General features: G+C 42.4%; 1 protein-coding gene and 1 long non-coding RNA gene across 2 annotated transcripts in view; one reads left to right on the plus strand and one right to left on the minus strand.

Moving 5' to 3' along the window:
* Positions 1-16,136, plus strand: s1pr2 (sphingosine-1-phosphate receptor 2). The gene is made up of 2 exons (XM_010730494.3): positions 1-604; positions 12,895-16,136. Exon 2 carries the CDS (start codon positions 13,025-13,027, stop codon positions 14,138-14,140), a length of 1,116 nt encoding a protein of 371 aa, XP_010728796.1. The 5' UTR covers positions 1-604; positions 12,895-13,024; the 3' UTR covers positions 14,141-16,136.
* Positions 14,979-16,783, minus strand: part of LOC113747041 (uncharacterized) — a 3,315-nt gene continuing 1,510 nt past the window's right edge. The window contains exon 2 of the long non-coding RNA XR_003463306.1: positions 14,979-16,685. This is a non-coding gene — a long non-coding RNA (uncharacterized LOC113747041). The remainder of the gene's footprint in view (positions 16,686-16,783) is intronic.

Here is a 16,783-nt window from a genome sequence, read left to right on the forward strand (position 1 = left end):
ATTTGTGCGCTCCGGAGTGGGGAAAAGGTCCAGAAATAGGCATAAAAAGTATTTTCCATATTAATTGCCGTTTCTATTTCTATTTCGACACTGAGACTCGCGACTCTTTATGGGTCTGTGACGTTTCCATACACCCTGTCTCTCTTGTGTGGGTGGGTGTGTGTGTGTGTGTGTGTGTGCGCGCGCCTCCCTGACGCTCCACAGCCCCGTGGAGCTCTTGTTCCCACAGAGCAGGACGACAATAAGACGGACTGTTGGATTAGAGCGACAAAAAAAAAAGAAAGTGCGCTCTCTGTTTTTGATGCTTTCATGTCTTTTTTATTGCTTTTCATTTTTTTAAACCGTCGAGGTTTCTGGTTATTCGTGTGATTTTCGCGGCGGAGCACAGACCGGTATGGATTTACCACTTACCAGACAAGACACGCCGTCTAGTCCTCCGCCAAAGTTTTGATTGTCATCGTAGCCTCTCGACCCTGGAGCAGGGGGGGAAAGCGCTGAACTTTGACGCAGCATTTGTGGAAACTTGTGGCCACATGTGAGGACATTTGGAGACAAATATTTGTCGGAGCGTCTTTTCGCTGCTCTCCACTAGATCTCTCATGGGGTAAGTAGTGGCACCTTCTCAAAAAATATTGTCAATGTGACAGTCTGCATGTGCTGCAGCAACCTAACAAAAGGATCTGATGTGTCTCTACTACTACTACTATTAAATTAGTTCATTTCTTGGGAAATGAATGAGTTCCCATTGCGTCAAAGATGACCCAGACAGTCAAATAATGAACTGAAAGTCTCGATTGACGGTCAAACCTCAAAATCAGTCGTTGACTCAAAAACAGCTCATCTGTTTCAGTATCACATTAAGCAACACACCAATTCTGCATTTATTTTTTGCCACAAACACTGCAGCCTGCAGCCACAGTGAATATTTGGGCCAATATGTGTGACAGATGCGTTTGTTAAACACAGTGTGTGTTTTAATGAATAACATAGTGTGGTGTTACATATTAACACGCAGGGCTACAGCTGTCGATCATACATGGTGGTGGTGGGGGTGGTGGTGGTGGGGGTGCATCATAGCTGTTGTTGGAGATGAGGTGCGTGCAACCCAGGCGCGTCCTCTTAGGGTGCTACACACACACACACACACACACACACACACACACACACACACACACACACACGGTTCCTTGGAGCCGTTGCACAGCCTGCTGTGCCGCCCCCGCCCCCCCCCCCCCCCCACCCGACCCGGACGATGTTGTTGAGGCTTGTTCATCCGTCACTCTAAAGAAGGCATTGTATTGAAAGGATGTATTAATAAGACAAAAGCCCCTATTATCCCCCATGTACCGGAGTTAATCTCATGGGGTTTGAGATGTGCTCCCCAGAGGAAAGTAGCACAGAGCTTTAACAGACTACAGTATATTGTTAGACAGACAGGAAAACGAGCAAAATATAAGAACAAACATTTGTATTATAGACAAAAAGATTATACTTTGCATATTGGAATGACATTTAAAGTCGTTTTGGACATCTGGACATCTGTGCTATCACTTTTTAGGCCTATTGCTTACATTTCCTTATCACCACTATAAGGCCGGCCTGACCAAACCTTATTTCCCAAAGAGTAAACCCTGTAGAAATGGATACATAGGTGTCAGCAGTCCAGTCAATGAGGCATCCTGTTGTGGGAGAATCTTCAAATCACAGTGAGATAAGTTGATAAGGTAGAGGAACTAATGTTTATTGCTTAGATAAAAGCCCCCCATCCATCAACTGCTATCCTGTGGATAGTCTGGTTTAGTCTGCATGCACTTGTGGTCAATAGCAGGCTTGTCTGAAACTGCAAAGCTGCAGCTTTAGATACTGTTTTACAGTAGTGAGAAACCAAACTCTCATATGCATACGGATGCTACAAAACCTGTTGAAGACAAGCAAACATCTTATTGTGATAAAATCAGGAGTAGGGGGTGAAGAGGAAGCACGCTCAGCAACATTAGGAGAGGACTATCAAGTGTTGATGGCCCTGTCAGCACGTTCATTGATGGTGGGGTTGTGTGAGAGCAGCTTGGTTTGTATTGGGCGTTCACGCCTGCTTATGGACTCAGGTGCTTCTCCCAGCATGCTTTGGACTGGCTTAAGACAGGGCATGATACAGCTGGCCGGCCGTCTGCGTTTGGCCCATGTGACCACATGGCTGATTGCACCAGAACAACACTCGCCACCATACAAGGTCTGACCGCTGCCAGGTTTCTTCACACACACTTCACCATCCTTGGCCTGGGCGAGAGTAACCCCAGGGTGCTGTGAACAGCGTCAACTTATTGGCCAGACACTCCAAAGCTCCAGGCACACGCAGCCTCCCACAGACATGGAGCACACATGGTATTAGTCTTGCCTGTCTGTATAGAGGGACTTTAAAATCTTTTATGTTAGAGCACAGGCAGACTGGCTCAGTCCAGCAGCCCATGACATCATGAGTTTAGGATCTGTATGTTGCTGACCCAGCTCACTGTGCTCAGTGGCCCCCGTTTTCCTCTACAAGATGACTGCTGTAATCAGGGGGCTGCCAGGGATAGCGTGAGAAATCAAGACAAATAGATGAGTTGAATAAATAAATAGATGTTTAAGTGCATGGCTGGATAAATAAATTAATGGCAATTCAGCAGTGGGAACTGGATTTGTGGGACTTTTTTTTTAAATGGAACAGGTCACTAGGGGGTTGAAGGCGGGGATGGGCTGTGGGTGGTGTCGATCCCTGATGGATGCTCGGGTTTCAGCTCAGGCTTGAGAGCGGTTTGCTTATAGGAAACAGCGAGAAGGCTTTTCCTTAGGGAGAGTGACTTCTCTTTTGTTGTCTACACTCACCACTTTATTCAGCCAGATTGGAGGGGTAAAAACACTGAAAGATCACAGGAGCGACCTGCTAGAGGCAACCTGGCTTTTACCTGGTTAAATGAAACCAGTCAGAGGTCAATACAAGTAACAGTACAAATAATGCATTACTTTTGTGCTTTTCTCTTTGATATTAGTAGTCTTCTGCAGACAGTCAGCTCGCTTCTACAGTACAGTCAGTCAGACTTCTAGCTGGTACTCCCCCATTGCATGAAAAACACTTTCTTTGGGTGTGGCAGCTGGAGAAAAATAAACGCCTTCTGTTCGCAAGCTGCTGTAGCGCAAGTCACAACACACAGCTGACAGCATGTAGCTTTATGATTCACAGCTAAGAGCTGGGAGTGTCTAAGATCAGAGAAATAAATATGGCGGCTCCTGTTTTATATCCATTTTGTAAACAAAACTGAGTCTAGTATGTCACTAAAGGTAGAGAAATGCACGTCTTTCCTTTTTCGAATAACCTTTCTGAGTTGCAAGAAGATGCTGTCATTGCTCTTCTGATTATTATATAAACATTTACATAAGCTCTTATTTGGCTTTTTTAGGAAGGTGTTTTAACCAGTGAAAGAATCCATTAGCTTTAACGTCTCCTGTTACATTCCTTTTCCACTTGAGGGACTTGGACAAACTATAAGACCCCCCATGACCAGACACTGATGCTTGTAGCAGCATGCCAGGATTTCCTGACGCTTTCGAGGGTGGGGATAAGTCTGTTCTTCTTCTGTCACACTTCAGGCTGGGACCAGCCCTTGTTCAAAAACGCTGCCAGTTGGAAATGAGGCTTCAAATGGTTTTTAGAGCTCGTGACAGGTTTTTGACATTGTGCACAGGAACATCAAACATCGTTCAGAGACAATGACAAGTAGATTGAATACAAGGTTTCTGGTTACTGGTGTGGCTTTGGATGGGATCGGCAGCACTTTGCAACCTCTCCTTAGGTTATATACTGTGATTTATGAACTAAATGGGACGAGCCTCATACTGTCTGTTCTAGCGGGAGGCTTAATTAGTGTGGTCATGTCGTGGTTTCCTGATTTCTGGTCATTCTCAGCGCTCACTCTTAGAGCGATCTTGGAGCAGGTACACATGAAGATGCTGTGGTTTTGGAGACTTCCTCCTCCTCTCTCTTCTTCTCTCTTGGAAGCCTTTGTTATCCAGTGTGCTTTGTTTGTGCAGCTGGAAAACTCAACAGGATTACTTCAACAGCCCACCTCCCCAGATTCAGAACTATGTTGGAGACCGTTTTTTTGGATTTTGAATTGCCCCATGCAGCCAGTGAGAGTCTGCTGAAGCCATTCATTTTGTTTGGAACTGAAAGTTAACTTGGTCTCTCCTCCTAATGAGCTCTTTCAGATTTTCTAATGCTTGACAGACTTTCAAAATAAGGCAAAATAGCCAACTGTTTCTTTTTTTGTTAGAAAGAGCTATTAAGATTGTTTATTCTGTAAAGGCCTCAGCCTCAGCAGTTCCAGGCTTAAAGACGTGTTGGAATTAACCTCCAGCCAAATACAAGCCAGGTCACAACAGAGGCCAGACTGCTCCATCGCAACCGACAGATTGAGTGGAAGTAGATTCTGTTTACTTCAAAATAATGTGACAGCTGCTGCATTTCAGATGAGCCTTGTCTGAGCCAAAGTCAAGTAGCTGTTGTCTCATACCATCTGAAAAGCTACACCACAGCAATACTCACTTTCTGATCTGTGTGTTAAAAAAAATACCCCTTGGCAAACCACTCTAGCCAAAGGCTCAGTAAAGCTGCATAAAAAAGCCAAGTTTTTTAAAGTGAGGCCTTTTCTTTTCTTTTTAAAAATGGTAATGTTGCCATGAAGTAAAGCAGATATTGTATCCCTCCAAAAGTCTATAATGTTAAATACCCTTGGGTCTCTTTCCATGCACACATTCACTGGTCTTTTAAGTGCAGGTTGTAACTGTACTGGTCCTGCAAAAATATTTGTGCAGGGCCAGTACAATTACAACCTGCCCTGCACAAATATTATGTAAATCTTAAGATATACTGTCTTCATGCCAGAGAGCCCAATTCATCATGTTGACATCACGGTTTTTCAAGAAATTAATTTGTTTTTCAAAGCAAGAAATTCTTAAATCGTATAAAATACTGAGTGACTGACTGTGTGGACACAACAATCTTCCCTCTCCAGGCAACCATGTTTTTCTCCAACAACAGAGCTGTGTTTAATGGATCTATGTTTGCCAGAGAAGTCTGGAGTTGTTTTCCTATGCTGGACTCTCCTATGAGGAGACATGGAGGGCCTCCATCAATTCATCATCTTATCAGTGGGCACTAGGCAGAAGCAATCAGGGCAGCTTTGTGCCCCTGTGTGTCAGCCTGTGTAGATGGTATCATTATCCATTGTGTAGTGCTTTGCTTTGTTGCCAGCACCTTCTCTTCTCTCCTCCTCTGTGTCTTTGATTCTGGCATGCTGTCCCGTGACTGTCTGTGATGATGTTCAGTGCACTGCAACATCAGTGGAACAAACACGAGTGTCACAGTCACAGCAACCCTCCACACTACCAACATACACAAGGCTATATGTTGTTCCATCTCATGTTCTCTCACTGGCATGCCATGCAGCAACAAATAATCACAAGCCCTCTCACGGCAACCTCACACAACGATGCACCAGAACATGAGAAGGGGTGGAGTTCAAGGTCTAGCAACAGAGTAGAATAGGAGCAGGTAGCTAATACAAAAGAGACCTTTATAGAGAGTTCAAAGCCATTCATTAGGGGAGCCCTCATTGTAAAAACAAGAACATGGGAAGGTGTGAGAGGGGCAGAGTTGCTGAAACCTGAATCATGCATTTAAACTGAGGTTTCTGATGCAGGCCAGCCAAATCTGGTCTGAGTTCTGAGTCTGACAGCAGATATTTTGTCTTGTGTCTATATCAAGACAAGGAGGATGTGGTTAACAATAGCCTTCATATAACACGCAAATGCACAAAAACCTCTTACCCAAGCATTTATTATGCCTCACCACTTTCCCATGTGAAGAATGGCTATATTACTTTTTTCACACTGAGCAAATCTCCGGACAGGCTGTAGAGACATATATAAATATGTATCTGTGGTGAAGTTATAAAGTATACGAGTGGAGGAGTGGGGGCGACTCTGCAAATCAGCGAGCAGCTTAAAAGGGAAATATGCAAAGTACAGTGATATAAAAACATGAATAATTTGGAAGCTAGTCCCTTAAGTTGACAGGAATGGTCAAAAGGGTGAAGGTATTACAGTAATTGCCTCTCAGGCGCCACCCTTGGAGATCCCCCACCCCCCAATGGGGCAGACTCAGGGGGGAGGGTGTCTGTTGGTCATGCGGGTTATGGCTCCTAAGGCTGTATGATGCCCTTCTTTATACAGCTCTTTGTCTCCGGCTGCTCTCACTGCCACTTCATGAACCACAGCACATGAACAGTTGCTATAAATAAAGCATTACAAAGTTGCAAAGATAAACTGTCAGAGACGAACAGCAAAAAAGTCAAACACACAAACTCAAAACAACTTTTTGTTCCTGATTTAAGTGCATTGACAAAATGCACCCCTCAGAGGAGGCTGTACCCAAACTGTCAAACTTGCTTGATGAGCGAAAGGACAATCCCTAATTACATGACCTAACCCCATGTATTGAGGACACTCACTCCCATAATATCTAGCAGCTTATATGCTGTTTTAATGAAGCATAATTGTGTTAGAATAATAACGGACAAAGAGAGAGGAAGCTTTGCTATTGGAGCTAAAATTAAACCTGTGTGAAAAACAAGAGGGAACCGTTTAATCTCTCAGTACAAAGGAACTGTTTTGTTCTTTGCCTTTTATCTAATGCCACGACTGAAGTATCATGACACCGATGCAAACTTGTAGTAAATGCTTCTGTGTTTGTTTAAGCCACAAAAAAGGATGTAATTTGTATGTATGTATGTATATCCACAGCGTTGTTTGGCAAGCTGCAGACACTTCTTTGCCAAGTTCTTTTTCTGTTAAATTTGTTGTTTCCCCAGTTGAGTTCCTCTCCAACATAGAAACTGTGAGATATTGCAGGCCTCCATCTCATATCTCTGTTCTGCCTCTTCACTGTGCAAGTTACAGCATGATGCAGAAACAGGCTCTCTAGTTTCTCGTTGTTTTGCTTACTTCCCCCTAAACCCCTACTTTTCATCTGACTGGTGATTTTAGGAACCACTTTTGTAAATCTATTTTTTTTTTACTCATCATTCTCAATTGGTTTACCATTCACACTTTTGTTTTTCAAGTAAATCACTACCAGAATGTGTCTCTCAGGGTTTACTACTTCTATTTGTATGTGTGTTTTTTTTTTAAATATCACTAAAGAGCTGTAAAACATTAGAAAGAATAAAAGTGACCAAGTGCTTCCCACTCTTCGCTTCAATATTGACTGTTGGTTACTAAAGATAGTTTCACAATCTGACTTTGGTGGCATTTAGGGTTGTGAAAGCCCTGTGGTCCTGCATCAATCTCTACAGTAGTAACCAAACTAAAACGGAAAGGAGGTTGAAGGAGGTTTATAGTGAGACTTTGAGGATTAGTTTGCATGTTATCTTCAGATCGTCTGTGCACCTTCCTCGTCACTGTTTTGAACAGCATCTTTATCAGTTAGCTGGCATGGGACTTGTTATGGAGATAACAGTGACAAATTAAGATAAGGCAGTCATGACTGTACTGGGTTTATTTTGACCTTATAGGAGAGTGCATGACTATTTAGTCTGTGCTGTTAGGGTCATTTGAAGGACCAGGACACAGCTCAGTTCGTGTCAAAGCAGCAACAGGGATCCTCTTTATCACAGTAACAGTGATGCTGGAAACATTAATGGTTTTTCCTGGAAATTGACTGTGAACAATCAATAGTGTTGCTGTGGTGATGTGAAAAGGTTTCACAGACAGAGCCATGGGGCTCAGTGATGGACAGTTATAGCTGCAGATATAGATACTGAGAGATACTGCACCCACCTGCCAGCAGACTTTGTCCATCCCTGTGTTTTCTGCAAACTGCAGTGAGCTTACCTTAATTGGCACATGTGAGCAGTGGCTTGTGACAGCTTGGAAGAGCAATGAGCTTGCACTCTAGACACACAGACATATAATATGTCATCGCAGATAAAGTTCAGGAAACAGAAAAGTTTACTGTTCTTTAAGCACGCATCTTTCGCTTTTAGTCATATCCTACCAAGCTCCCGTGGTAGCAGTGGTGAAACTCTGTGGTTGTAATACTCAGTTGTGTTTTCTCCTGCGTGTCTAACATGTCAACACTTGACTGGGGAAAATGCTCTGACTACATTGCCGCACATGGAATTTTCCTCTGAGGTGTACCTACACACTGTAAGGTCAAAGTCACAACTTTTTTTTCCACTTCATTTGAAATACCCCAAAAGATACCTTGGTTCAGATTATATGTATAAGCTTAGATGTTTTGCCCTTCAAACATTTTGCTGTCTCTCTCATTTCAGCACATCACACACAGCTGCTATTTCGCCCAAATTGCTGATATTTCTTTCTCATTATGAGTGCTGGTCATTACAGGTGGCATTGCCCATAGACTTGACCTTTGGTCTGTAGGTTAGAAGAGCAGAAGGGAGGAGAAAGGTGTAGACAGTTACAGCAGAGCACTCTTAGAGATAAGCTTTATATTGATAAATAGCATTAACTGCTCTGAAACTAAAGAGGAAAGAACAAATCATACCAGCAGATGTTTTTTGTGTATGTGTGATTTGTGAGTGAGTTATCTTGTGACTGTTCTTAAAACTGAGAAGACGTTTAGTCTACTCTAGACGAAAGACTCGAAGTCTCATAGATGGCGCAGGAAGTCATAAAATCTCCTTAAAATGGAAAATGTGCATGATTAACGTTTTCATATTACAGCCATAACAAAGACAGGATCTAAAATGACATTTATATTTATAGTCATCTGAATTGTTTTAGTTTAGTGTAGTTTTTACATGTGTAGTTTAAGTGTACTACTTTATTTAATGTATACATCTGATTTTTTTGTTTATATATTCCTGAAAGAAATGGCTATCACTATTAATATGACTAAATTACAATCTAAGATTAGTAATTTCTTTTGTTTTAGTTTGTGTTATAATGCAAATTTAGTGAAAGTAACCACTTATCTACCACACTAAATGAACAGTTCTAATTGGATCTCTCCCCAACGTGTTCGTCCAACATATTTATCTCCTTTTGTCATTGTAAATTCGTTTTGATGTATTTTTCTAAAATTTTCACTGAAAAAATGTTGTCATCAGAATTAAAAATGGAAAAAATAGGCCTACAATAAATACAGACAGAACAAGATGTGTTGCAGGATGTTTCAGACCACAAACCCAGCCGTGATACATCGTGGGAACAGGCACATTTAACAGATCTTAATGCAAACAAGATAAGATAAGATGCAAATATAAACTGCTCGTATCTAAAATGTTTGTGGCAGATACGTGAGTGAAATTGTGTGGGTACATGGAAACGCAAGGACACATGGTATGTTCAGGGTTAGGAGCTCTATTTTTGTTTTCAGTGCTTTCTCCCAGAGAAAGTGGAGCCAGGTTTGAGTAAAGTGTTATAGGTAGCAGGTGGTGTAATGGGGCAGCGTTGCCTTGGTTTTTGGTGAGCAGACGCTCTGCTAATTGGGGCTTATCAGGTGTTTGTGGGGAAAACACCTGAGGCTTTTGTGCAGCTGTCAGTCCCATGATGGAGAGAGGAACTCTTTCTCTTTTTAGGATTAGGAGAAAAGAGTCAGCTTTCAGCAGCAACCATTACTCCTTTTTGAATTATATTTTGGATGTTAGAAAATCTAGATTCCACATGCAACCTTGCAACTGCGGTTTCATGGTTTTCATTTGTATGTGTGGTTGTAAAACGTAGGCATAGCTGTGAAAATACACTTGCGCTTACATGACACTACAAGGGCATATCTGCATCAATTTTCAAATTATGAGAAACCAGCACCCATGATGATACAGCTAAGTTTCTGTTAGGATATCCTGCCTCAAGTGTCTGTTTCTTTTTTTGACTTCCTTAGTTACCTCTTGTTTTTACTCTCCTGTCCACAATTGTTTCTTTCATCACCTAGTCTAACTGTCTCTGGGCCTCACTATGAAATTCAGACAGGATATTATGTTTACTTTTCTTATTTAACCACTCAAACCATCGCCTACATCATCCTTACGTACTTGGAAATTTATTTGTGTAACCAGGGAAATTCCACAACTTTCAAAATCTTCTCTGTCATCCACATTTATAAAGTACTTTAAATACACATATTTCTGATGTCTACATACGTATGCATATTAATTAGTTTGGAACAAATGAATATGACTTTAGTGTATGTACCTAATATTTAAATCATAATGAAAGAACTTGAGTACAATTTTTTTTTTAACTTGGACCAATTTAAGTTGCACCAAAGTAGTTGAATATGTAAGAGTAACATTTAAGGTTCTGTTTGTACACTGAAGCTAGTTTTTTAGACTTCTGCTGCTGTTGCTATCCCATTGTGTTGGTTAGGAAAAGAGTCCTCGGTGTGAACATGGCGTAATAACGTTTTCAACAATGTGTCATGTCTATTGTGGAAGTGTGACAGAGATGTCTAGGTTGAGCACAGGGCACAACTTTGCCTTTGAGGGAGGGCTTGCATAGCAGGAAGTCTGCACTTCTGTCAACCAATCACTGTGTAAACACATGTATGGCACACGGCAGGTAGAGGGGCGGGGTGGGGCTGCGACGAGACACTGCTGTAGGCAAACCAGACCATCAGGTTTCTCTCACACACAGTGAAATCCCTTGATGACAGACACCAAGGACTGCAGGTGACAGGAGGACCTTGAGCTGTCTACACAATACATGGCATGATGGCAACACTCTCCAGGGAAAACCTGGCAGAGCTGAGAGAAAAAACTTAATGAGGCAAAGCATGGGTTTTTCTCTTGTGATGATACGGATACGGTGATACGGAACTGGTCTATATCGTCTGACTTTTCCATTTATAAAATCATTATAGGCTGAAATAATGCAACCTAACGTAATTACGTTGGTGCAGCTGCCGCATGTGCTCAGCCTTAAGCCCTCTATTTGTGTCTATTAATGGAGCTGGAAAGGAAGGGGGGAGACGAGCTGTCCTGATACAGAGGTTCTGATAAGAGAGTGCTAAACTGTAAATAAATTTCTGCTATGATACAGTTGCAGCAGCCAAATGGAAGTGTGCTGTCCCATTATTAAGGCTGAAGGGCAATGCTCTCCACACTGAAGGAGACTATTGTTCTTTGTTCCTGCTTGAGGAAACAGTGTGCTGCTTATTACTGACAACCAATAGCAGCTCTATGTCAAGATGCATGTATGCAGGGGAAAGCTACACTACTCTATGACTGTCACAATTAGCTGTGTGTGTGAAGAAAAGCTTCTTTGCACGTGCAGAGAAAATTCGGTGCAGTGGAACACGTCACATAGATAAATTTGTGTGTGTGGATGTCACAGTGACGTCTCAGATTCCTGCCTTTGTGTCCAGATGCCGTTCCACATGCATGCTCTCTGTCTGGCTTTGTCTAGTTCTCTCTCCATCTTTCAGTCTCTCAGGGTTTGCTCAGCAGGACAGAGAAGAGCTTCAGCCCCAGTTTCCACTAAAGGTTTCCAGTTAAGAGCTGCTGCAGCCGTTCAGGCTTGTTGAGAAGACAAGCAGTGGAAGCATCAGTGTTCAATTACCTCTGGAACTGGCCTGCACAGGGATCCTGTTACTTTTGACAGGTTTAAGACACCAGCTCCACCTCTAATTAGATTTCCAGAGCCTTCAACTTTCCTTTGTTTTCAGCCCTGTAGCTGCAGTGCATTTTAATTTGTTTGGGTTTGTTGTTCCCTTTAAAAGGTTTATAGTCATATTGAAGCCACATTAGTGGTTACAAAATGTTTTGTAACTCGGGTGCACCATTTAACACTTGGTTTAAAGGCTTTTCACACCGGTAAGCTTTGTGGTCATTAGATACATCAAAATGTGACAACATATATTTCTAGAGCATCAGACATAATGTCAATGTGCATGTAGGCCTACAGTAATTATTCTGACCAAACTTCAATATAACGCACACAATGTAGAAAATCTTTTGTGTATTAAATGCTTACAATTGCACCATATCGTATGCAAATGGTTAATTGTTTTGATGCAGCTCAATCAAGACTTTTTTTACACAGTCAGGGAAGCTCCCACATTCTCTTCTTGAGTATCTAATTGATTAGCTGTAGACGTTTGTGAACTGGGTAGAAGGGGCAGGTCAGGATGAAGAAATCTGCCTGATCCACAAGCTATTCTGACGTTTAAAGAGGTAGCTCACTGGAGTGGAATGGTTCGCTCCCCACAACAATGCCGTGTGTTGACAGCAGAGTGCTCGGACAGGGTTAGTGGAATGTCCCCCTCAGACTGTGAGCAAAGCCCTTTTTCTAAGTACCAGCACTCTGCCTTATAGACTATTTATTCTTCTACCTGAAGATTATCTCTGTCCGTGAAGGTTCACACTTCAAAACATATTTACGATAATGTACAACCTTCTTCTGAGCCACTGGATTATTACTTTTCATTCCTTTTAGACCGCAAAAAGCTGCAACTGCTGCCTGCGTGGGTGTTCAGTTTGGGATGTAACAAATGGCGACAGTGAGTGCAGTGTGTTCACTCACTACGAGGTCTTTCATTTATGCCATGTGCTCTCATTTTGAATTTGTTTATCTGTTAGATCACCTCAAGGACATTTGATAATAAGGGAAACTCTAGTCTATTGCTGATCCTCTGCTCTATGGGTCATTACATTAAAGTCTTCCTCAAGTAAAAAAAATGTTTCCACCGTGCAGGTTGTTGCCTGGTTACTGTGTTTGCTAGAGGATTTTGGCGAGTGTATTGCTTTGCTGAAGATGTATGTTTGCTTTGTCACAGTTTAGTTCACGAGTGCAACAAGTAACCCAAGCCTTCTCTTCCTTTCTGTGTCTCTGCAGGTGACCCACATAGAGGTCCTTAGACGTGACTGTGGGACAGGCAGTCTCCCTCCAAGCCTGGGCCCTCTTCCTGTCCTTTCCTGAAAGGCAATGATTATCGGCTTAGACACTGCACAACTCCACTGTGTGAATGAATCTTTGCCGTAAAGCCGCTGTGCTCTGCCACCCTGTCACCATGAAGAGCAAGTATTCCCTGTATTACAATAAGAGTCTGATCCACTCTTACTATGCCTTTGCTAAGAACATGACCCCCCAGGAGCTGAAAGACCATATTGAGAAAAAAAAGCAGCTCACCACCCTCAATATTGTCATCGTGGTTCTCTGCACCATCATCATCCTGGAGAATCTGCTAGTCCTGATTGCTGTCTGCCGCAACAAGAAGTTCCACTCTGCCATGTTTTTCTTCATCGGGAACCTGGCATTCTCTGACCTGCTGGCAGGCTCGGCCTACATAGCCAACATTTTTCTATCAGGGTCAAGGACCTTTGACCTTATGCCAATACAGTGGTTCATCCGGGAGGGTACAGCTTTTATCGCTCTGGCAGCTTCTGTCTTTAGCTTGCTGGCGATAGCTGTGGAACGCTATATTGCTATCACCAAGGTCAAGGTGTATGGCTCCACCAAAACATGCCGCATGTTTCTTTTGATAGGAGCATGTTGGGTCACCTCCATCCTGCTCGGAGGACTTCCCATCATTGGCTGGAACTGCATCAACAATCTCCCTGAATGCTCAGCTGTTTTGCCACTCTACTCAAAAAAATACATCCTCTTTGTTGTCACCATCTTCAGCATCATACTACTCTCAATTGTCATCCTCTATGTGAGGATCTATTTGATTGTACGCTCCAGCCACCAGGAAGCGACCAACTCAGCGGCCTATGCCCTTTTGAAAACTGTCACTATTGTGCTGGGAGTCTTCATCATGTGCTGGTTGCCCGCTTTTACCATCCTGCTCCTAGATTCATCCTGCAGAATTGTATTCTGCCCTATTCTCTCCAAAGCAGATATATTTTTTGGCTTTGCCACTCTGAACTCAGCGCTTAACCCAGTGATCTACACGCTGCGCAGTAAGGACATGAGAAAGGAGTTTCTGCGTGTGTTGTGCTGCTGGGGGGTGCTGCAAAGCGGGCGACCCTCTGACCGTTGTCTGGTCCCCCTAAAGAGCTCCAGCTCTCTGGAACACTGCACCAACAAACATGAACACCAGACCACACCCATTATGCAAGATTGTACCACCTGTGTCTGATGTGGTGCAAACGCATCAGAGTGATTGTGTGTATGTATGGGTGTGTGTGTTTGTGTGTGTGTGAGAGAGGGAGAGAGAGAGAAAGCATGTGTGTATGATTTCAAGTAGATCAGCTGTGATGAGACGGAGAGATGTTAAAAAAGAAGCAAGCACACCCTGGACTGACATTCCTAGCAGGGCTGTGACACAGCTGTGAACAATGCAGACCTTTTTTTATTACAATCAAAATTGTGTGAATTCACAATCAACATTGAAACTATGCACCAATGCAGCAGGTGTAAAAACACAATGTTTGGAACAGTTTGGAACAATTTCTTAGGCGAGAACTTTCATAAATGTGAAAATAGCTTTTTCATGGGTACTCAATAATTATTAGATATGCAAACCATTGTCATGTATATGCCTGCCATCTTATTTTGTTTCTAAATATTTAAACACCTTTTTAAAAGAAGCCAAAAATAGAAAGATAACATGGATACTATCATAGTAATGCTGAGTGGTGTTGGGCCTTACAAGAACCGCATCAATCCAAAGCTTGCAAAGTTGCATTTTGCAGATTACTCACAGGGATTGTTGGCCTTTGTATGGTTTAACCGCACTACTCTCCTTTATTGATATGTGTATATATTAGGCCTTGCAGACTCATCACTGATTCTTTACAAAGCTGCTTGGAGTGACCAACTTCACTGAGCACTGCACTCCACAGAAGCCAAATTACCACGAGTGCTCCCTCAACGAAACCAGGGCTATATATTCCCTGTATAACCTTGCTTAAACCATTTGATTAACTACAACAAACGTACATAATCTGCATACATTTAATGCATGAGAATCTAACTTATTTGTAAGCGCTGATGTGTATGATATATTACAGCTACAGCTTCCATCACTAACACCCCTAGTCCTATTTGTCCTCATAATCTGTCCCTCTTGCTTTTACTGTTGTCTTTTGTATCTTAACAGTTTCCGTCGAGGAAGGCCTAATCAGAAAGCACATTTCCTGAAGTTAGGTGGCACTGATGAATCTTACTCAATGACAGCTGTCCAGCATCTCTGACAAATGGGACCAATGTCCTGTCAGCGTTGTAGCAACATAGCAGCAATGTGCTGTCTCTGTTTGTGCCTTCCTCTTGAGGAATTAGGCTGAATGTATGTATGAAGTGTTTGGGGCAGGCGCTCCATTGTTGACAGTATTATCGATCATCAGTTTGAATTACCAAGTCATAGTCAGAAAAGAGTGGGATCAGCAGGTTAGGTAACTCTCACTGTGAAGTCTTAAATAGCACCATGAACAAGAATTTGTTGTGAACATCTGGTTTAATTTGCTAGCCATATGCCTTGTGTGACTAAAGATGTAAGCAGGTCTCATCTTTCCAAATAACCCTTACCTCCCCTACGAAATAGGAGAAGATCCGGTTTCAAGCACACAGAGGAGATCTACCCTCGTGGGAGGTCAGCTTTATCCTCATTCTCTGACATCCTACAACGTGCAACTTCCTTCATCCATAGGAAGTCCTGTTTTTCATTGTCCGGTTCCTGTTGTTCAGGGTTAGACTAACCTTCTTCCTGTAGACACACATTTAAAACTCTTCTCTCTCACTCAGTGTTTTTTTTTTTATATTGATTTTTACATTAAGATGGCCAAGTAGAAATGGTGAAAAGCACTTTGGCAGCTTCAGTGATGTTTGCTTTCCCCCAGTCTTTTTTTTAGATGGAGAGTCTGATCTGTGTACCTATCACTTCATTGTTTTGCCTGACTATTTTTTTTATGATAAATACATGAATAACTATGTATGTTTGTAAGTATGTATGTATGTATCTTTGTACAGTATGTATGATTTGTATTGTATGAAATGTCTCGTGTGCAATAGCCTTGTGTGTCCTGTAGCACGCTGCCTGTGTTAAATCGGTACAATCTGAAACACTAATGTAGGTACATAAACATTTTGTTAATTGCATTCCTTTTTTTTATAAAATAAACGAAATACTGAAAGAATCCATTTTGTGTGTTTAATTCTGAAGCATGTCCTGAGATGTCTTCTATTGTGCCTACATCTGACGAGTATTCAAATTCAGCATTTAATCCTAACATGCTCTGACAAGGTCAGGAAAGCACTAGCTTCAACATGAAAGTCTGAAATTGTACATACGAATGCTGCTTGGTCATTAATCATGTTTCTCTCAGCTAATAAAATCGTTTAGTTGCTTGAAGGCTAAAGTAATACAGGGCTATGATGGGAAGCCGGGCATAGGGCAGGGAGGGTGAAAATGGGGTGCGGTGAAGAAGAATGTCTATTTGTAAAATTGTTTGTCTGAGAGAAGCATAAAGAAAGGTCCCGAGAGAGGCTTTTGGATAAGGGGGAGACTTGGGGTGAGGGGAGAGGCTGACTTATAGTGGCCTTGGGAGAGTTAGGCCTGTTTCCTGTCAGACGTCCAGGATTCCTGGGTGGGAACATTGGCTGAATCAGCCCCAGGAGGCTGTGCTGCTGGGACGTCTGCCAAGTCTTTCCAGTGCCCTGCAGGATATGACATCAGACTCAGAAACCTGTAGGTGAAGTTGTGTACACAGAAACACTTAAGTCAGCGCACAAGACCAAAGTGGGTTTTAATCTGTGAGAAACAGGACAGCCTGGAAAACAAAAC

The sequence above is a fragment of the Larimichthys crocea genome, chromosome XII (genome assembly GCF_000972845.2).
Source record: "Larimichthys crocea isolate SSNF chromosome XII, L_crocea_2.0, whole genome shotgun sequence".
Lineage (NCBI taxonomy): Eukaryota > Metazoa > Chordata > Actinopteri > Sciaenidae > Larimichthys > Larimichthys crocea.